Raw genomic sequence first — 22000 nt, forward strand, 5'->3', positions numbered from 1 at the left:
TAGCATTCCATCTTTTTTGGCTCTTTTCTTTCTCTGTCATTTTATTCTCTGAGAGGTACTAGCTATTACCCTTATTTTTTCTCATTCAGGACAATTTAAACTATTTTATTGATGATAGGGATCTTGATAATATTCATGGACTTTGGATTTTTCTCTTTGCCTTCAAATGACCAATTTCCCCTGCCCAGCCCCAAGATAGCTCCCCTCTAAGACAAAATCAGGTAATTACATTTTTACCTCACTACACTTTGTTTTGCATTTGAAATTTCTTTTCTTTTTTTTCTTTTTTGGCCAGGTCCACAGCTTGCGGAAGTTCCCAGGCCAGGGAACTTCTACTACAGCAGTGACCAAGCAGTGACAACCCTGGATCCTTAACCCACTAGGCCACCAGGAAACTCCTGGCAGTTTTCAATTTAATACTAAAAGAAGTACACCATAATCCTGGAGTTCCTATTGTGGCACAGGGGAAATGAATCTGACTAGTATCCATGAGGATGTGGGTACAATCCCTGGCCTCACTCAGTGGGTTGGGGATCTGGCGTTGCCATGAGCTATGATGTTGGTTGCAGATGTGACTCAGATCCTTCAATGCTGTGGCTGTGGCTTAGGCTGGCAGCTGCAGCTCCGATTCAACACCTAGTCCGGGAACTCTCATATGCTTCTAGTGCTGCCCTAAAAAGCAAAAAAAAAAAAAAAAAAAAAAGAGAGAGAGAGAAAGAAAGAAATCATACTTTAATAGGCTTTAAATGATAGTCTTTTATTGCTGTTGCAAGAGGGACAAACCAAATACTATTATAGCTCTGACCTACTTGCAACATCTTTCTCTAAAAAACTTTTTGTGCCAGTGGTCTTCCCCCAGAACAAGGTCAAGGAATCTTACATGCTAACTCTACATGTAAGCTCTGAACTTACTGTAACCCTGGGGCCAAGTTTTCCAGCAAGAAAGGCTTCAGAGTTATACTGGCTCTGAGACTTCTATTGGCTTCCTAAATACATGGCTTACCTAGATTGAAGCATAGGAACTGGCATAATCCAACTGAGAATTTTCACATGAGGCCCTCAGGTTTTGGTGTTATCTGCAAATAAACATCTTTAGGTGTATCTAAAAATTTGAATCATATCAAGATAGTTTTCTTATTGAGACATTATCAAACAAAAACCTGGTTCAACTCAAACGTCTTTGAAAGACCATTAGAATTGATTAGAAGACTTCAGGAGACTTCTACTAAGAAGAAAGTTAAGTACTGAGAAAAAGGAGTGTGGAAGGCCTATGTCTTTGACAAGGAGATGAGGCAAAGGGGGCTTATTCTCGACAAAGAGGAAGACAGACTTTCTTACATTTTCTTTAAAAAAAGTTGCAGTTGGGAGTTCCTGTTATGGCTCAGAGGGTAGCGAACCCAACTAGTATCCATGAGGATGTGGGTTTGATCACTGGTCTTGCTCAGTGGGTTAAGGATCCAGTGTTGCCCTGAGATCTGGTGTAGGTTGCAGATGCGGCTCAGATCCTCTGTTGCTGTGGCATAGCCTGACGGCTTCAGCTCCAATTGGACCCCTATTCTGGGAACCTCCATATGCCAAGGGTGCGGCCCTAAAAAGGCAAGAGACCAAAAAAAAAAAAAAACCCAGAGTTGTCTCTGACTTTAGCGGTTTCTACTTTCAGCTTATAATTGAGAAAGTCCTGAGTTCTCCCTCATGCATCTGAAGGTATTGTGGGATTTCCCTGTTGGAGAATTAAGTCACTTTTCCACTTCAGGCAGGACTCTCAGTCCATTTATAGGTAATAAGTTCTTATAGAGGACCCTAATCATTGTTGTATGCATTCACCTCTTTATCTTCTGCACAATCCTCGCTCCCATTTAATTTTTGTATCTGCATTAAGTTCATTTCCATGCCGTGCATGTTTTACACTGGATGATGAGTCTTTGGGCAAACCATTGCCTTCCTTAGGGCTCCTTTCACCTCCTTGTTTCTGATTGTATAAATAAAGGGATTCAGAAGGGGTGTGAGAATAGTATTCAGCACCGACACCACCTTATTCATCTTAAAGGAGGAGTGTGCCGTGGGTCTCAGGTACATGAACAAAACAGCTCCGTAGAGCAGGGAGACAACGGTCAGGTGAGAGGCACAGGTAGAAAAAGCCTTCTGGCGGCCAGTGGCTGAAGGAATCCGTAGGATGGTGGACAGGATATAGATATAAGATACTATAGTGAAGAGGAGTGATCCTGGGATCACCAGGATGGTTGCTAAGAGACCCAGGAGCTCCAAAATGCTTGTGTCTGTACAGGCTGCTTTCAAGATGGGACCAACATCACAATAGAAGTGGTTGATGACATTGTTGCCACAGAATGGTAGTTGGATGAGCAGCACCATCTGACAAAAGACAATGGTGAAGCCAACCACCCAGGAGCTGAGGGCTAGTTGCAGGCAGAGCTTGCTGGACATGATGGTGGGGTAGTGAAGGGGCTTGCAGATGGCCAGGTAACGGTCAAAAGACATGATGGTGAGGATGAAGAACTCAGTGGTGCCCAGGAAGAAGTGGAAGAAGGCCTGCAGCAGGCAGCAGGGGGTACAGATTGCTGTTCTTGCCACCAAAAGAGTTTCTAGCAGTTTGGGGAGGACTGTGGTAGTATACCAGATCTCCAGGAAGGACAAGTTGCAAAGAAAGAAGTACATGGGAATGCGTAGCCTGGGCTCAGCCCAGACAATGGCAATAATGAGCCCATTGCCTGCAAGGGTTAATATGTAGATGAAAAAGATGACTATAAACAGAGGGGCTTGTAGTCCTTGGATACCAGGAAAGCCTAGGAGGATGAACTCTGTTATTGCAGTGCCATTTCTCATGTCCCCTGATACTCTAGAAAGACAGGCAAGAAAGCAGCTCCTTAAAATTTCACACTCAAATATAGTTCAGACCAAAAAAAAAAAAAAAGATTCTGTTTCTATTCAAGGTCCTTCCAGACACCCCACCTCCTACATGTACGTACACACTCCTTCCTTATTCATCATTTGGCTCGTTTCTTTGCCGCCTAAACCAGCCTTTTTTTTTTTTTTTTTTTTTTTTTTGGCTACAACCATGACATGTGAAAGTTCCAAGGCCAGGGATCAAACCCACAACAAGCAGCAACCTGAGTTGCTGCAGTGACAACGCTGGATCCTCAACCTGCTGCACCACAAGGGACCTCCTAAACCAGCTTTTAATGGACTTTGAAAATACTAAGTACACTTGACTGGAAAAGTACTTTTTCACCCTTACACCTATGAGAATAATCATTGCAGTGGGAGTGGAATGGCTATCTGTCCATAATCCACACGATCATTTGACATGAACAGGGAAACAAACCTGACGAGGTTTCCATGAGGATGAGGGTTTGATCTCTGGCCCCCACTCAGTGACATATCACAAATATATTTAAGAGAGCTGATTTTATTCACACACACATGTGTATGTATTTATATAACTAAAAATCATTGCTGTTTTTATTAGCAGGGAGATACAACTCAGATAATAGATGTTTTTCTAAAGAAGCCCTTACAAATTCTAATTCAGACTTTTTTTTTTTTTGTCTTTTCAGGGCCGCACCTGCAGCATATGGAAGTTCCCAGGCTAGGGGTCTAATTGGAGCTATAGCTGCTGGCCTACACCAGAGCCACAGCAACGACAGATCCAAGCAGCATCTATGACCTACACCACAGCTCATGGCAATGCTGGATCCTTAACCCGCTGAGTGAGGCCAGGTATTGAATCCACAACTTCATGGTTCCTAGTCAGATTCGTTTCCACTGTGCCATGACGGGAACTCCTAACTCAGGGTTTTTTTAAAAGTAGACTAAAAAGATATTTAAAATTAAATGAATAGAATTGTTAGGCATGTAGGGAATCTTAGTAAACTTTAATTCAAAATTCCAAGATCAACTAAATCAGGTCCTAATATATAGAACAACCAAATAAATGTGTACTGGATAAAAATCTGTAGACAGAAACCTAAAAAAAGTGAAAAGGCTAGCAAATGCTAAGGATTACAAGCTGGAAATCCTGGAAAGTATTTCCTATCAAAACCTTACTTTGTAACTAAGTATCTTTCTATACCAAGGCAAGCATTCCTGTCTGTATATGTAAATTCATAGGCTAAGCACTTTCTTTCTGTTCCACTAAAATTCACTAGAGAATAGTAAAATTATTTCCTTTCTTATTGAGGATATTCTTTCATATGGTTCTTGGCAGTGGGTTAGGTAAATTGCTATGAAATGAATCACATGAAGTTCAAACAGAAAATTTAGCTTAAAGAGGCAGGTTACAAGTTGATTGATAGAGGGCTTAATTCTATCCCCATCTGAGAGAGCATGAATTCTCTGAGAACTTAGGGTAGAAAAGTCCTTTCTCCTCATCCCATCTCTTCTCTAGACCAGGAAAGTCTATGATGTCACCAGCACCAGGTCTTTTCCATGAAACTACAAGTGTTAGGGAAGCATCTGAATTTGTACTAATGGCCAGTATAGCTGGCCATGTGCCTAGTCCCTCTAAACAGGACAGAGAGAGTCCACAATTTGGGAAATTAGACCTATTAACCAGTGGCATTTATTTGTTGAGCGCTTCCATGTTCCAAGTCCTGCTAGGGGATCAAGGAGCTTGTCATTTAAGTTGGGAGAGAGGCCATATACAACAATGATAACATAACACAGTGAGTGAAGAAGTGGAGTTGTGCACAGATTGTTTTGGAAACAGCCAGAAGAGACTCCTTCCCCAGCCCAGATGGGGGTTAACGAAGGTTTTCCAGAGAGGGTGGTGCCTAAGCTGAGCCCTAGAGGAATTCAATAGGAAAAGAGAATGGAGAATAGAGGGGAAATGCATTCCACATAGGAATTCAATTTATGTTGGTGCAATTGAAATGGAGCAGAGCAGAGCATCCAGCCTGAAGCAGGAGTCAGATTTGTCCAGGCACTTTCTCATAAACTAATCACCTGGGACAGGCCTCCTGTCAGTCAGTTTATAAGATGGATTCATGTGGTTTTTGGAAGGGAGAATCTGAGTCAGGGAGTTTAACATGGGACAAATGTGTGTGTGTGTGTGTAAAATATGATGTCAGCCTTCCTCCTCAGCACACATACACATTTATCTATGCTTTATGGAGGAAGGGACTACAGGTGGTGGCTGACTGAGCTCTCCTAAGAGGGGACATGGTCAGAACCTTGACGGTAACATCCAAACTCCTTAGCATGACATTCAAGGCTACTGATGATTTGGCCTTACCTACCTCATCTTCCAGCCTGATCTTGTGCCATTTTTCCTTTTTCTTTCTCCCATCTATGGTCCATACTTATTGAATGACCCAGGTTCAGAGTTTGACAAACTGTATAATGTTTTGTAAAGAAAGTTCAACTGGACCCACACTAATTTTTGTAAAGAAAGTTTTACTGGAACCACACTAATTCATTTACATATTGCCTGCGGCTGCTTCTGTGCACAATGGCAGAGTTGAGTAGTTGAAACCAAGATCACATGGCCCCTAAAGCTTAAAATATTTATTATCAAGCCCTTTACAGGAGCAATTTGCTGATCCCTGCTCCAGTTCCCTGAAAGTGCCAGCCTCTCTCTTGTCTCCTAATCATCGTTCATTCTGTTCCTTTTGTCTAGAAGACCCCTCCCCAATATCTTCATTATCTAAGTCCTGTCTGACATCTACATTTCAGCTAAGGAGCCACCTGGTGGGAAGCCTTCTCTAACTTCCCATCTCCAGTCTAGTAAAGGTGCTACTCTTATTTGTTTCTATAATGCCTTGTGCTTATCTATATACAAACACTTAGAAAATTGTATTTATGATTTATTTGGCTTCCTCCATAAACTCTAAGGCCCTTGAGGGCAGGGATAGTATCTGCAGGACCTAAGCATAGAACTTGGCACAAAATAAGCATTCAAAAGATGTCTTCTGTGTTTGTTTGTTTTTGGCCATACCCAAGGTATGTGGAATTTCCTGGGCTAAGGATCGAACTGGTGTCACAGCAGTGACCCAGACCACTACAGTGACAACACCGGATCCTTAACATGCTGATCCACAAGAAAATTCCCAAAAGATGTTTTCTGAATGCTTATATAAGTGGAAAGTTTGTTGACACTCTATCTTTTACCTATAAGTTTATATAAACCGATATATGCATAGGTTTTAAAAATGTTACTATCTATATATTTTAAATGCTGGAGAGGTGTTATAACAGGGACTGTTTGCTGAATAATTTGTCTCCGAGTCTCCTGCCACTTCCAGCTTTTCTTTTCTTTTTTTTTTTTTTTGGCCACACCCATGGCATGTGGAATTTCCCAAACCTGGGATGGAGCCCCTGCCACAGCAGTAGCCAAGCCTCTGCAGTGATAATGCCAGACCTTTAACTCTCTTCACCACAAGAGAACTCCATCTTCCAGATTTTCTTTATCTAATTTTTGCTGCATGCAAGCCTTTCTGCTCCATCTTTCCTCAGTCAGGAATATGTGTTTCCTGCTGGGTTCTAGTTATTCTCCCAGCTCTCAAGACTGCCCTGAGTATAGATAGCTTTCTTAACCCACTTAGTGCTCAATGGCTTGGGATGGAGTTGAACCATTTTCTTCTGAGCCATGTTGTTGCAATCAAGCATCCTACATGTTTCTTCATCTTTTCATAGTCTCAAAAGAAGGAAAAAAATAGAAAAATACTAACATATTTCTTTTCTGGATTTAGGTTAAGGCAGTATGTCCCAAGTCTTGTTTTTTATTTTCTTTTGCCTTGTTTGCTTATTCTTTTTTTTTTTTTTTTTTGGCTTTTGTCTTTTTTTAGGGCCGCATCTGAGGCATATGGAGGTTCCCAGGCTGGGGTTCCAGTTGGAGCTACAGCTGCTGGCCCATGCCACAGCCACAGCTACCCCAGATCCAAGCCACGTCTGTGACCTGCACCACAGGTCACAGCAACGCTGGATCCTTAACCCACTGAGAAAGGCCAGGGATTGAACCTGCAACCTCATGGTTACTAGTTGGATTTGTTTCTGCTGTGCCACAACGGGAACTCCCTTTCATTTTGGATTTTATTTTATTTTTTTTATGGACACACCTGTGGCATGTGGAAGTTTCCAGGCTAGGGGTCAGTTGGAGATTCAGCTGCTGGCCCATGGCATAGCCAAAGCAACACCAGATCTGAGCCACATCTGTGACCTACACAGCAGCTTGTGGCAACACCGGATCCTTAACTCACTGAACAAGGCAAGGGATTGAACCTGCATCCTCACAGACACTGTGTTGGGTTCTTAACCTGCTGAGCAACAACAGAAACTCCTCATTTTGTTTTTTAATTATTGATAAAGGCCAAGTTCAATTTTTTTTTTTTTTTTTTGTCTTTTGTCTTTTTTGTTGTTGTTGTTGCTATTTCTTGGGCCGCTCCTGCAGCATATGGAGGTTCCCAGGCTAGGGGTCGAATCGGAGCTGTAGCCACCGGCCTACGCCAGAGCCACAGCAACGCGGGATCCGAGCCGCGTCTGCAACCTACACCACAGCTCTCGGCAACGCCGGATCATTAACCCACTGAGCAAGGGCAGGGACCGAACCCGCAACCTCATGGTTCCTAGTCGGATTCGTTAACCGCTGCGCCACCACAGGAACTCCAAGTTCAATTTTTAAAAAGACTTTGATCATGTAGTGAATAGGAAGATGCCCAGTGGTGTTCAACTTTTAAGTAGGGAAACCCAGAATATATACTATAAGCTGCACAAGGCAAGTGCATCAGGGATCACTACTTGGGGAACTGTGTTAAGCTGGGATGAGAATTTAGACAACCAGTTTGAAATTCATCTGAGGGGACTGATGATCTGGGGTAAGATGCAGTGAATTAAGACTGCTTTTAGAGTTCCCATTGTGGCTCAGCAGTAATGATCCTGATCAGTATCCATGAGGATTCAATTTTGATCCCCACCCTGCCCAGTGGGTTAATGATCCAGTGTTGCCATGAGCTGCAGTGTAGGTTGCAGACGCACCTCAGATCCTGTGTTGCTGTTGCTGTGTTGCTGTGGCCAGCAGCTATAGCTTGGATTTGATGACCCCTAGCCTGGGAACTGCCATATGCCATGGGTGCGGCCCTAAAAAGACAGAAAAAAGAACAAAAAAGGACTGCTTTTATCTAGGAAGTTCCAAGTTATCATTATGACTATTTACATGAGACTGAAATTCACTTATTGGACTTTATATCAAGACTTTGAGGCATTAAAGCTACTGTAACTATTCATTCTAGAGAAGAGCAAAGCTTTACCCCAAATAGTATTCATTCTCTCTCTGTGGCCACACAATACTCACAGCACTAATGATTCCCAGGGAAACACTTCCGTCCTGAGGTGTGTCCTTGTCCACGAGTGGACTGAAAGAAAAGGAGCGACTGGTTATAAAAGCAGACTAATTGAAACAGAAAAATCTCCTTCTTCTTTTGCACTAGAAAAATGAATCTTTCTTCCTAGAATTTAAGGCAAGTGCTGTCATGCAATTGAATTCTGTTCATGAAGCTTTCAAGAAATGGCAAGATTTCTGCAGTGTTTAGGAGAATTGTATTCTAAGTGATTAGTAGATCAGTTCACCCTGGTCTAGGTCAAGAGTTTTTGTCTCAAAATAATGATTTGTTACTGGGACATTTTCATTGATTCCTCTGGGATATTACTCTCCATGGATGTGCTCTAGAGACTCTCAGGAGAAAAGGGAGGTCTTGCTAAAAGTTTATGCTTAATTCATAAACTCGCAGTTTTCTAAATTCTAATTGGTGCCAGTCATCCCTGCACTCCTGAGATAATTAATCAAAGTCTGAGAAGCAATTATGTTATGAATTTTAGATCTTGAGTTTCTCTATTTCTCCAAGAAGAGAAATCAGTGGTATCCTCTGATGAACTGAATTGAATAAAGGGTAGGATTTTTGATTGATAATGTGAAAAATGGCCAGGTATACAGGAATGCAAGAGTAACAAAACTATTTGATTTTCCTATGAACTATCTTACTGTGATAAGTGAAGACAAGACCCTAAAGTATTGAGGATCATGTAGAGAGTTGATGGATATGGTGTGTTGTTCGGGGGGACTCTCTGCGAAGCAGGAAAATAGGGTTGGAATTGTAACCCCCCAAAATAAATTTTAATGAGTTATAATTTACACAGAACAAAATGTAATTTTTTCAAATTTATCATTTAATGAATTTTGACAAATGTATATGCCCATGTAACCACCACTTCTTAAAATTTAGAATGTTCTCGGCATGCCAAAAAGTTCCTTTGTGGCCCATTTTCTTTCCTTTTTTTTTTTTTTGCTTCCTTGCTTTTTTTTTTTTTTTTTTTTTTTTTTTTTTTTTTTTTTTTTTTTTGCTTTTTATAAGTTCCCAGGCTAGAGGTCGAATTGGAGCTACTGCTGGCAGCCTACACCACAGCCACAGCAACTTAGGGCCCCTGACCCACTGAGCGAGGCCAGATATCCAACCAGCATCCTCATGGATACCAGTTGGATTCCTAACCCCTTGAGTCACAATAGGACCTCCTTTTTCTTTGTTTTACTTTTTAGGGCCGCACTCGTGGCATGTGGACGTTCCCAGGCTAGGGGTCAAATAGGAGCTATACCTACTGGCCTACACCACACTACAGCAACGCTGATTGGAGCCACGACACCATAGCTCACGGCAATGCCAGATCCTTGATCCACTGATTGAGGCTGGGAACCTGCAACCTCAAGTTTCCTAGTCGGATTCGTTTCTGACACACCATGATGAGAAGTCCCTATTTTTTTTTTTTTTATGGCTGAGTAGTATATTCCATTGTGTATGTGTACAACATCTTAATCCATTCATCTGTTGATGGACATTTAGGTTGTCTCCATGTCTTGACTATGGTGAATAGTGCTGCTGTGAATATATAGGCATATATATCTTTTTGAATTATAATTTTGTTTGGATAGATTCCCAGGAGTGGGATTGCTGGATCATGTGGTAGTTCTATATTTAGTTTTTTTGAGGAACCTCTATACAGTTTTCCTTAGTGGTTATACCAATTTACATTCTCACCAACAGTGTAGGAGGGTTCCTTTTTCTCCACAACCTCTCTAGTATTTGTTATTTGTGGACTTATTAGTGATGGCCATTCTGACCAGGGTGAGGTGGTACCTGTAGTTTAACTTGCTTTCTTTATCTATGTTTAGGCTATTCCCCTCCCCCCCACCTTAAAAAAATCTTTTTAGGGCTGAATCCAAGGCATATGGAAGTTCTCAGGCTAGGGGTCCAATTGGAGCTGCAGCTACTGGCCTATACCACAGCCACAGCAACACCAGATCCAAGCTACATCTGCAAACTATACCATAGTTCATGGGAACGCTGGATCCTTAACCCACTGAGAGAGGCCAGGGATCAAACCCACATCCTCATGGATGCTAGTGATACTAGTTGGGTTCTTAACTCACTGAGTCACAGTGGAAACTCCTGGTCATTTTCTCCTATGCTTTTCCCATGTAACCTTTCCTCTGTGTACATGTCTGGTGTTTCTTCCTCTTCTATAGATGGATTGTGTTGGATTAGGTCTCTCTCTAATGACCTTGGTTAACCTTAATTACTTCCTTAAAGGCCCTATCTCAAAATAGTCACATTGAAGTCCTCAACTTATAAATTTTGAGGGGACACAATTCAGTCTGTAAAAGCAGGTGATATTCTGTATAAGCTTGGGGCCCATGAGAAGGAAGGATCACCAAGCAAGAATTTTGAAGAAAATCTCTGACTGTTTTACTCTTTCTTATCTTTTGGCTCCACTTCTTTTTCTAGGTTATTGGTTTTTGCTTAGTGGGAGGGACTAGGAATAAGTGGAGAAGGGCTTAGAAAAGATGTTGCCATGGAGATTGGGTTAATAAGTATAAACATTGGAGACTTCTGGTTTCTATCAACAGGGTGAAACAACATGTGCTGCTGGCTCCCTCACAGAAAAAAAATCTGGGAGAAACTAAAGAAGCAAGAGGGAAGCATGGTTTCCAAAATCTAACAACAATTACCATGAAACAACAAAAATCATGCATGAAAAACTCCATGGAAACAGAAGCTTGTCTTTTTTTCTTGGGAGAAGGTGGAGAGTTGCAACTTGGCTCCTAGTTCAGGAAGAGGAGGCCCTGTGAGGCTAGATGGGAAGAACATTTTTTTAAATTTCATTATTTTATTATGATGATGATGCTTTTTTTTTTTAGGGCTGCACCCACAGCATATGGTTTCCAGGCCAAGGGTCAAATTGGAGCTATAGCTGCCAACCTATACCACAGCCACAGCAATGCAGGATCCAAGCTGAGTCTGCAAGCTACACCACAGCTCACGGCAATGCTGGATCCTCAACCCACTGAGCAAGGTCAGGGATTGAACCTTTGGTCCTCATGGATGCTAGTCAGATTCCTTAACCACTGAGCCACAACAAGAACTCTGGGAAGAGTACTTTAAAAGTCTCTTTGCTTTTTACCTGCAGAGCCTTTAGAAAATCATTGCCTGCTCTCTCATGACAGAAATATGTAGCAACAATTCAACCACGAAATAACCAGGGCAGTGAAAAACTTTGGACTGAATGAGGAGCTGGACAGGTATAGGACGACCAGTTACAAACATGCCTGCCTGCATTAACTGTTTCTCAGGAAACAAACTTGTGTATTACAGTTTAGGGGAGCTACCTCAAAGGTGAAATCCAGATCAGAGGTGTTGTCTGATGGAGGTCAGTAGCCATTAGATTTACATACACCATTAAATGATTACCACAAAGTTTAGTGAATGTCTATCATATCATTTAGATACAAAATCCAAGAAAAAGAAAAAAATTTTTTTTTTTAATTTTTTGGCTATACCCATGGCATGTGGAAGTTCCTGGGCCAGGGATCAGACCCATGCCATAGCAGCTACCTGAGCTGCTACAGTGACAATACCAGATCATTAAATCGCTGCTCCACAAGGATTTATTCTCTTAACTTTCATATATATATATATATAACATATAGCAGTGTAATTATATTAATCATGTTGTGCATTGCATCCCTAGTGCTTATTTAATCTTATAACTGGAAGTTTGTACTTTTTTTTTGTTTTAGGGCCACACCTGTGGCATATGGAATTTCCCAGGCTAGGGATTGAGTTGGAGCTACAGCTGCTGGCCTATACCACAGCCAGAGCAACACCAGATCCAAACCACATCTGTGAACTACACTGCATCTTGTGGCAATGCCAGATCCTTAACCCACTGAATAAGGCCAGGGATTGAACATGAATCCTCATGGACACTATGTCAGGTTCTAATGGGCTGAGCCACAATGGGAACTCTGAAGTTTTTACTTTTTGACAACCTTCATCCAATTTCCCCTATCCCAATCCCTGCCTCTGGCAACCACAAATTTGAGCTTTTTTTTTTTTTTTTTTTTTCTATGAGTTTGATTCTTTGTTTTTTGAAGTATAATTTTGTTTTTGTATTTGATTGCTGTGGCTAAGACTGCTAATATGATGTTGAATAAAAGTGGTGAGAGTGGGCATCCTTACCTTTTCCCTGACCCTAGTGGAAGTGCTTCCAGCTTTCCCTGTTTAGTATGATGTTGCCTATAAATTTGCCAATTTCTTTATCTTTAGCAGCATAACTCATTTTACAAATGAAATTTACCTAGGGTTGCTTCTCCTTACTGACTCAAAAGTTCTTAGAGAGGTTCATATCTTTTCGTTTGTTTGTTTTTTGGCCTCACCCATGGCATGTGGAAGTTCCAGGGGCCAGGGATTGAACCCAAGCTACAGCAGTGACAATGCTGAATCCTTAACCTCTGTGCCACCAGGGAACTCCCAGCAACTCTCATATCCTTTGATATTTGATGCAATTTGCATGGTAAACCCTGGTTTCAGTTGTTTGTATTTTTGCATAGTGCTTAGATTCTTGTAAAATTTTCTGGCCCAATCTCTGCACTACTCACTTGCCTCTTTCATCCTATAGTTTAAAAGGGCAATCAGACACTTAGCTGTTTCCTATTTGGTTGCTCCTACAAAGAAAACTGGAGCGACAAATTCTAGCACCTTACTACACAAAGTGTGGTATGCAAGTACATTATATTGATTCTAACAGGAGCTTACTGGAAATAAAAAACATTGGGCCCCAGTCAAAACCTAGTAAATAAGAATCTGCAATTTTAACTGTTTCTTTAGACAATTTGTATGCACATTAAATTTGACATTGGGGCCCAGGGCTGGCCGTCCTTAAATATGACTCAATTGCATATTTATTATTTTGAAATAAAGTTACTTTTAAGAAATGGCTAATACAAGAGGAACACTATCTCTCTGAACTCAGGGAATAAATGTCCCATAGAAAGGTACCCTTCCTATGATGGGAGGTAGAAAGATATTCTTATCACCCGAGAGAGATAATTCAGGGCTAAGAAGCCTGTATAAACAAATCTTGTCACTTAAAAAAACAAAAAACAAACTAATTTATTACCCAAGCCTAAATTTTTTTCCCAAGCCTAAATTTTGCTTAAATTTCTTACTAATTAGGCACTCAAACCTAAGTTTCTTAGCAATTTCTCTCAAATTTGTTGTTTCTCTGGCTAAAAAGTATAAAAACTGCCTCCTTTGTCCACTTCTCAGGTCCTGTATTTATGAGACCTCTGTGTGCATGAATTAAACTTTTTTGTTTTTCTCCTGGTCATCTGTCTTGTGCCAATTTTACTATGAGTGCAGCCACGAGAATTCAAAAGGGGTTGGGGTGGCAATTTTTCCCTTCCCTGACACTGAGAAGCACTGCTACATATTTGCTGAAGCCCTGATAGAGTAGACACAACTACCTTATTTTATAATTGAGGCAACTGTGAAAAATGGGAATTTATTGACTTGCATGAAGCTATTGATCAAGTTTGTGGCTGGACCATGATTTGTACCCCGAGTAACTGTTTCTCATTCAAGGGTTATTTCTTTTTCTTTCTTTCTTTTCTTTTTTTTGGGGGGCCACACCCGTGGCATATGGAAGTTCCCAGGCTAGGGGTCGAATTGGAGCTGCAGCTGTCGCCTATGCCACAGCCACAGCAATGCCAGATCCAAGCCACATCTACAACCTACATCACAGCTCATGGCAACACCAGATCCTCAACCCACTGAGTGAGGCCAGGGATCAAACCTGCATCCTCATGGATACTAGTCAGGTTCCTTACTGCTGAGCCATGATGGGAACTCCTCAAGGATTACTTCTAAACCACCATGTAGTTTGTCATTTTCAGGCTTCCCAGAGTTATAATCTCTAGTCAGGTTTTGCTTTTAATTTGCATGAGTTTGTCATCAGCCTCAGCTGTTTCTGTCAGCTGCTCTTTTTTCTGTCCATCCCAGTTTGAGCCCATGTGTAGGAGACAGCTGTGTGTTCCTTCTGCCAGTGCTGTTTTCGGCATTAGGTAGTTGCTGTGCATTCTCATACATGAAGAACAGAGAGCACAGCTAGACTTTCTATCAACATGCCATGTGACCCAGGTCCAAATCACAAGTTTCTGTCACCTACGCCTTAATGATATTCATGGAAATGAGAATACGTCTATGAGTTTATAGAATTGGCTCAAGCATGACCTCCTTGTCACACCTGATAGGGAAGACTTCTGCTTTTCAATTTCTTAAAAAATCATTCTTTGTTAAATGAAAGTTTAGTCTTCCCATTCTGTGAATTTGATTCTGTTCCCAAATCAAGACAGTTCTAGGTTGGACGTCAGAAATAAATTGCTTTGTGAGTTATTGAATTTTTCAAATGCCAACTATTTAAAACTTGATCTCTAAACTCTTCATCACTAAATTCCTGTTATTTATGATATAATCTGTAAACAATAAAAACATTGATTACTCATGCTTGCTCATACACTTCTCTCAAAATTTTAATATTTGTGTCTAAGTTGGAAAGCAATAGAAAGAGATGGTTGGGATCCAGGACTCCAAATTCTCAATTTTGTGACTAATTGTCTTCAGCAGATGCAGCCTCTTCCAGGAGCGCCTAGAGGATAAGCCCATGGAAAGGAATGCTCTTTGTTGCTGGCCTTGGAGCCCAGTCTCAATGGATTTCTTTGATAGGCTGAGTTGGATGATAGATGATGTAAGATGAACTCAGGCTCCTCATGTCTGTTAGAGGAGGTGGATTTATGATGAAAAGTAGCTTCAGGTCATAACTTAAGTTCACACTCTCATACTTATCCTTGATATCTTACCACTCTGATGCTCTAAAGAAGCATAGAAGAGAACCAACAACAGCAACAAAAAATCAGTTGCATTTTTACTCATTAACAATAAACTATCCAAAAGGAAATTAAGCAAACAATTCTATTTACAATACCATGAAAAAGAATAAAATACTTGGAGATAAACTTAACCAAGGCAGTGAAGGACTTGTACACTGAAAATCATAAATAAACTATAAATCACTCATGTGAGAAATTGAAGAAGACACAAATAAATGGAAAGACATCCATGTTCATGGATTAGAAGACTTAGTGTTGTTAAAGTGTCCATCCTACTCAAAGTCATCTACAGACTCATTGCAATCGCTATCAAAATCCTAGTGGCATTTTTTTATTTTTACAGAAATAGAAAAAAAATTCTAAAATTCGTATGAAACCACAAAAGACACCCCTCCCCCCAAACAAAACTGTTCTCCTTTCTGAAAAAACATCTCATTTAAAAATATATTACAGGAGTTCCCAGTGGAAACGAATCCGACTAGGAACCATGAGGTTGCGGGTTAAGGATCCAGCATTGCCGTGAGCTGTGGTGTAGGTCACAGACGCAGCTCAGATCCAGAGTTGCTCTAGCTGTGGTGTAGGCTGGCAGCAACAGCTCCAATTTGACCCTTAGCCTGAGAACCTCCACATGCTGCGGGCATGCCCCTCCCCCCAAAAAGGACAAAAGACAAAACAACAACAACAACAACAAATAAAATATATTACAAAATGAGGAGTTCCCATGGTGGCTCAGTGGTTAATGAACCTGACTAGTAACCATGAGGACGCAGATTCAATCCCCGGCCCTGCTCAGTGGGTTAAGGATTCAGCGTGACCTGTGGTGTAGGTTGCAGGAGCAGCTTGGATCCTGCATTGCTGTGGCTGTGGCGCAGGCGGCAGCTGCAGCTCTGATTAGACTTCTAGCCTGGGAACTTCCATATGCTGGGGGTGCAGCCCTAAAAAGACAAAAAAACCAAAAAAAAAAAAAAAAATTGCAAAATGACAGCAAGTTTGATCTCCACCAGGTATAGTGGGTTAAAGAATTCAGCGTTGCTGAAGCTGCCACTTGGATTTGATCCCTGGCCCAGGAACTCCATATGATGCATGGAGGCCAAAAAAAGAAGGAAAAAAAAGAAAAAAAAGTAATGCAATAATCAGTAATTAGTGTTAATATCTATCGATCTAACTTTGTTTTCTAAGATTATACCTTCATAGGCTTAATATATTCTTTCAGGAATACTTTTTAAGTCACAGGCAGTTTCTATAAATATTTTTTGCTAGTAAAAATTAATGTGAAATTTCGGAGTTCCCGTCGTGGCGCAGTGGTTAACGAATCCGACTAGGAACCATGAGGTTTCGGGTTTGATCCCTGCCCTTGCTCAGTGGGTTAACGATCCGGCGTTGCCGTGAGCTGTGGTGTAGGTTGCAGACGCGGCTCGAATCCCACGTTGCTGTGGCTCTGGCATAGGCCGGTGGCTACAGCTCCAATTAGACCCCTAGCCTGGGAACCTCCATATGCCGCGGGATCGGCCCAAGAAATAGCAACAACAACAACAACAAAAAAGACAAAAGACCAAAAAAAAAAAAAAAAAAAATTAATGTGAAATTTCTGGGGGGCAATTTATTTATTTATTTATTTGGTTTTTGGCCTTGCCCTTGGCATGCAGAAGCTCCCGGGCCAGGAATGGAACCTGGGCCACAGCAGCAACCTGGGCCACAGCAGCAACCTGAGCCACTGCAGACACAACACCAGATCCTTAACCAACTGTACCATAGGGAACTCCAAGACTAGTAGTTTTACTTCTGGAAATTTGTCACCTAAAAATTGAGCTACTAGATGCACAAAATTACCCTAAATTTTTAAAGAATTTTAAAATTAAGTCTTGTACACCATTGGAGTTCTTATTTTATAGTTTGTTCAATTCTTCCCTTGCTTTTAATATGTATAAATTTCAATGTCTTAAATGTTTGTAAGATTTTATTTTCAATAGTTGCTATTTCCTAACACCTTAAAACATGGACATATTTGGCACTCCATTTCTTAATAGTTTTGTGGAATAATGCCAGTTTATTTTGAATAAAATGAAACCAAAATTTAAAGGTTTCAAACAGTATAAAATCAAATTGGTGACAGGAATGAAGTTAGTAATTCCACTCAATTATTTTAATGTTGTCACTGTTACCTCATGACAAAAATTGTGTTTGTCATTCTCCTTGTGTATACATCAATTTTTTAAATTATGAAAAATGCCTGGGGGTTGGGATGGAAATGTTTTAAAATTAGGTTGTGATGATGGTTGTACAACTATAAATATTATAAAATTCATTGAATAAAAAAGAATGCAATAAATACTGTAGATGTTTAAAAAGTAACACTGAACTGAAAAAAAAAACATTGTAGATATTTAAAAAGTAACACTGGGAGTTCCCTTCATGGTGCAGTGGTTAACGAATCCGACTAGAAACCATGAGGTTGTGGGTTCGATCCCTGACCTTGCTCAGTGGGCTAAGGATCTGGTGTCATAGTGAGCTGTGGTGTAGGTCATAGACGTGGCTCAGATCCCGAGTTGCTATGGCTCTGGCATAGGCCAGCATCTACAGCTCCGATTAGACCTGTAGCCTGGGAACCTCCATATGCTGAGGGAAGCGGCCCTAGAAAAGGCAAAAAGACCAAAAAAAAAAAAAAAAAAGAACACTGAACTGAAAAAAAAAAATTCTTTGGCAAAACTGATTAAAGTGCATACACCACATGTAGAAAAATATTCATTCTATATGTTAATTTTCAATATTTAGAAAGGTTATTTTAATGGACATGAGCCTAAATTATCATTATTATTTTTTGCTTCACACATCTTTATTTTTTTATTTTTTAAATTAATTATTTTTTTAAATTACTCAAATGAATTTATCACATCTGTAGTTGTATAATGATCATAACAATCTGATTTCACAGGATTTCCATCCCACAGCCCAAGCACATCCCCCCACCCCCTGAGCCTAAATTATTCTACATTTTTATAAAATTACCTTCCTTTTTTGGGCTGTGCCCATGACATGTGGAAGTTACTGGGCCAGGGATGGAGCTTGCATCACAGCAGAGATCCAAGCCACCGCAGTGACAACACTGGGTCCTCAACCCACAGTGCCACAAGAGAACTCCTTAAAATTACTTTTTGAAAATTACTTTCCAAATAGAAACATAGAAATATCCAAATAGAAACTTTTCAAATAGAAACTGACTTTTCAAGTGGACATAAACAAATGTCTAAAATTTATCAGAAATAAATATTTCAAAAAAAAAAAGAAAAAAGAAAGAAAGAAATATTTCAAGGCATTTAAAGATTAAAAAGAAAAGAAGCATGGAAAAATCCAAAGGAAAGCTCCACAGGGAAAGAAAGAACATCTGTGCCTAAGACCTAGAGCCACAGACCCGAAATAAAGACTTCATGCTCCTTTTCCTTATACCAGTAATGTCTTAATGTGGGAAATACAATGGGGAAGGGGGCCTGTCTTCAGTGGAAGGAAACCTCAGGCCTCTCCCCGCTCCCTTTTTTTGGCTGCCCTGCAGCATATGGAGTTGCCTAGCCAGGTATCAGATCCCAGCCACAGTTGCTACCTACTCCGTACCTGTGGCAACCCTAGATCCTTCAACTCACTGCGCCTAGCAGGGGGATTGATCCTGCTTCCTGGTTCTGCAGAGACACCACTGATTCTAGTTGTGCTGAACTCCAGGCTTCTCTTACTGTATCATCCACATATGTATGAAAAGGTGAATCCAAAGATTCTTAAGATCAAAATTTGTAGTTGATTCACTTATCACATCCAAAGCTCCAAAACACCTAGGCCCTAATAGGTCTTGAATTTGAAATATGTCATAGGCTACAATGTGAGCAGTGACCCCTATTTTGTACAACTCAGTGAACGTGTTAATTACTCCTCCTGTGACTGGAGGGGGAGGTAAAAGTGGAGGTGGGAGGGTGGGTGGCATGTGTGTGTCTTATACTCTGCCTTGTGGTTGGAGTGTGTTACTAAACAATTTTCAGATTTAACACCAAGAAGATCAGGACATCCTCATGGACTTTAATTATGAAGACAAACAAAGAGAAAAGCGGCCTCCCTGAACACTAATTTTTGTCTATTCAATTCAGAGACACTGCCAGGCTCTGTTTAAAAGCTCCATCCTTGTGCTGCAGCCTGGGAACGGCATTCAGCCTGCAAGTGGGACAGTTGCAAGGCTTTGTTTTCCTTTTCTCGATCTTTAAAATTCTGCACAACTTGTTCAATGTCTGAAAACTGTTACTTTATGTACTTTTGCCATTTTCTAGTTGCTTGAGTCAAAAGGTTAAAGAAAACCTCTGTGATTCCACCATGGCCCAAATCAAAAGTATTAATTCCTGGAGTTCCCTTTGTGCCTCAGCAGAAACGAATCTGACTAGTATCCATGAGGATGCAGGTGTGATCCCTCGCCTTGCTCAGTGGGTTAAGAATCTGGCAGTGCCGTGAGCTGAGGTATAGGTCGCAGATGTGGTTTGGATCTGGTTTTGCTGTGCCTGTGGTATAGGTCAGTGACTACAGCTTGGGTTGACCCCTAGCCTGGGAACCTCCATACGCCGTAGGTGTGGCCCTAAAAAGACCAAAAAAAAAAAAAAAAAAAAAAGGTATTAATTCCTTTATTTTTAGAATGTGTCATTCACAATATTTTCTTATATCTCATTTTTTTTTCTTAAAGTATGAATTACTTAGGGTTAGATTTCATGTCCTGTTTATCTTTGTATCTTCAGAAACAATTTTTTACAAGGTCCTAAAAAGATAGCTAATATTTATTCAGTGATGCACTGATATAAGTGCTTTCAAGTTTATTATATAATAACCCTACAGCATAGAATCACTAGGAAAATTCATTTTATAGATAAGGAAACTGAGGTACAGAGAGATCAAATAAATTTCCCACAGTCTTATTGGCAGTAAACAGCAGAATGAAGATATAAATTCAGAGATTATGCTATACTGATTCAATGAGTGTACTCAACACATCTTTTATGATTAAATACCCAACTGAATAATGAGTTATGAGGAAAAATAATCATCATGTACACAAAGGTAATTAAACCATATAAACTAAAGCTTCCCCCCCAAAACCAGAAAAAGCCAGAGAGGAGATTTAAATCATAAATAATTTAGGTGAATGAGAAAAGGAAGAAAAAAATCTGGCTTTTAACATAACTACTGGGAACTCTTGGTTTGAAAGTCTGTCTTTCTTCCTTCCTTCCTTTCTTTCTTTTTTTTCCTCTTTGTCTTTTTAGGGCCACATGTGGGAAATATGGAAATTCCCAGGCTAGGGATCGAGGGGAGATGGGATTAAGATGGCGGAATAGAAGGACTGGAGCTCAACTTCTCTCACAAAAACAACAAAATTCACAACTAAAGGCTGAGCAATCATCAACCAAATGGACCAGAAACCTTACAAAAGATACCCTACTCCAAAAGACAAAGAGGAGGCCACATCAAGAGGTAGGAGGGGTAATTGTGTGATATAAACAACCCCATACCTCCGAGGTGGGAAGCCCCACAGATTGAAAACTAACTGGTTCACAGAGACTCACCTACAGGAGTGAGAGTTCTGAGCCCCACATCTAACCCTCACGTGCGGGGATCTGGCACTGGGAGAAAGAGCCCCTGGAGCATCTGGCACTGAAGGCCAGTGGGACTTGTGTGCAGGAGCTCCACGGCACTGGGGGAAACGGAGACCCCATTCTTAAAAGGTGCACACAGACTCTCATGTGCACTGGGTCCCAGGGCAAAGCGGAGGCTCTGTGGGAGTCTGGGTCTGACCTGACTGCAGTTCTTGCAGGATCTCCTGGGAAAACAGGTGGTGACAGTGTCCCCTTGTGGGGGAAGGACAGTAGAGGCAAGGCTCACGGGAATATTCATCAGCGGGAGTTCCTCCGGAGGTGGCCATTTTGGGAGAATCTGGCTCCACCCGTCAGCGCTGAAAAGCCCCAGGCCAAACTATAATCCTGGTGGGATCACAACTCCACCCATCTGTAAACAGGCTGCCTGAAGACCCCCAGGCACACAGCTGCCTCTAATTTCACCCAGAGACAAAGCCCCACCCACCGGAGGGATAAGAATCAGCTCTACCTACCGGGGGCAGGCACCAATCCCTCCCATCAGGAAGCCTACAGCAAGCCCCCTTACCAACGTCAGCCACAAGGGTGGCAGGCACCAGAAGTAAGAGAGGCTACAACTCTATTATCTATAAAAAGGTCACCATACCAAAAACCTATAAAAATGAAAAGGCAGAGAACTATAACTCAGATAAGGGAGAAAGAAAAAACCCCAGGCTAGGGGTCGAATCAGAGCGGTAGCCACCAGCCTACACCACAGCCACAGCAACGCAGGATCCAAGCCATGTCTATGACCTACACCAGAGCTCACCGCAACGCTGGATCCTTGACCCACTGAACAAGGCCAGGGATCAAACCTGCATCCTCATGGGTATTAGTCAGGTTGTTACTGCTGAGCCACAAGAACGCCAGTCTTCCTTATTTCATTACCAAGTGTCCAAACCTCATAAAAACAAAAACACTTATGAGTTCCTGCTGTGGTACATAGGGGTCAGCCGAGTCTCTGGAGCCCTGGGATGCAGGTTCGATCCTGGCCTGGCACAGTGGGTTAAGGAACTGTAGGAGGTTGAAACTGGCTTGGATCTTATCCCTGGCCTGGGAAGTCTATATGCCACTCTGGGGTTTGGGGTGGGGGAATGTGGGGGTGGAAGCAAAAGCACTTAAGCAG

At 41.3% G+C, this 22000-nt stretch overlaps 1 protein-coding gene and 1 long non-coding RNA gene across 2 annotated transcripts in view; one reads left to right on the plus strand and one right to left on the minus strand.

Annotated features, from left to right (window-relative positions):
- Positions 1-11049, plus strand: part of LOC110255450 — an 18042-nt gene extending 6993 nt beyond the window's left edge. The window contains exon 2 of the long non-coding RNA XR_002335704.1: positions 10907-11049. This is a non-coding gene — a long non-coding RNA (uncharacterized LOC110255450). The remainder of the gene's footprint in view (positions 1-10906) is intronic.
- Positions 1634-3020, minus strand: LOC106504901 (olfactory receptor 6X1). Its single transcript, XM_013979509.2, has one exon. The coding sequence runs from the start codon at positions 2839-2841 to the stop codon at positions 1903-1905; it is 939 nt and encodes a 312-aa protein (XP_013834963.1). The 5' UTR covers positions 2842-3020; the 3' UTR covers positions 1634-1902.

The sequence above is a fragment of the Sus scrofa genome, chromosome 9 (genome assembly GCF_000003025.6).
Source record: "Sus scrofa isolate TJ Tabasco breed Duroc chromosome 9, Sscrofa11.1, whole genome shotgun sequence".
In the NCBI taxonomy this organism is placed as follows: domain Eukaryota; kingdom Metazoa; phylum Chordata; class Mammalia; order Artiodactyla; family Suidae; genus Sus; species Sus scrofa.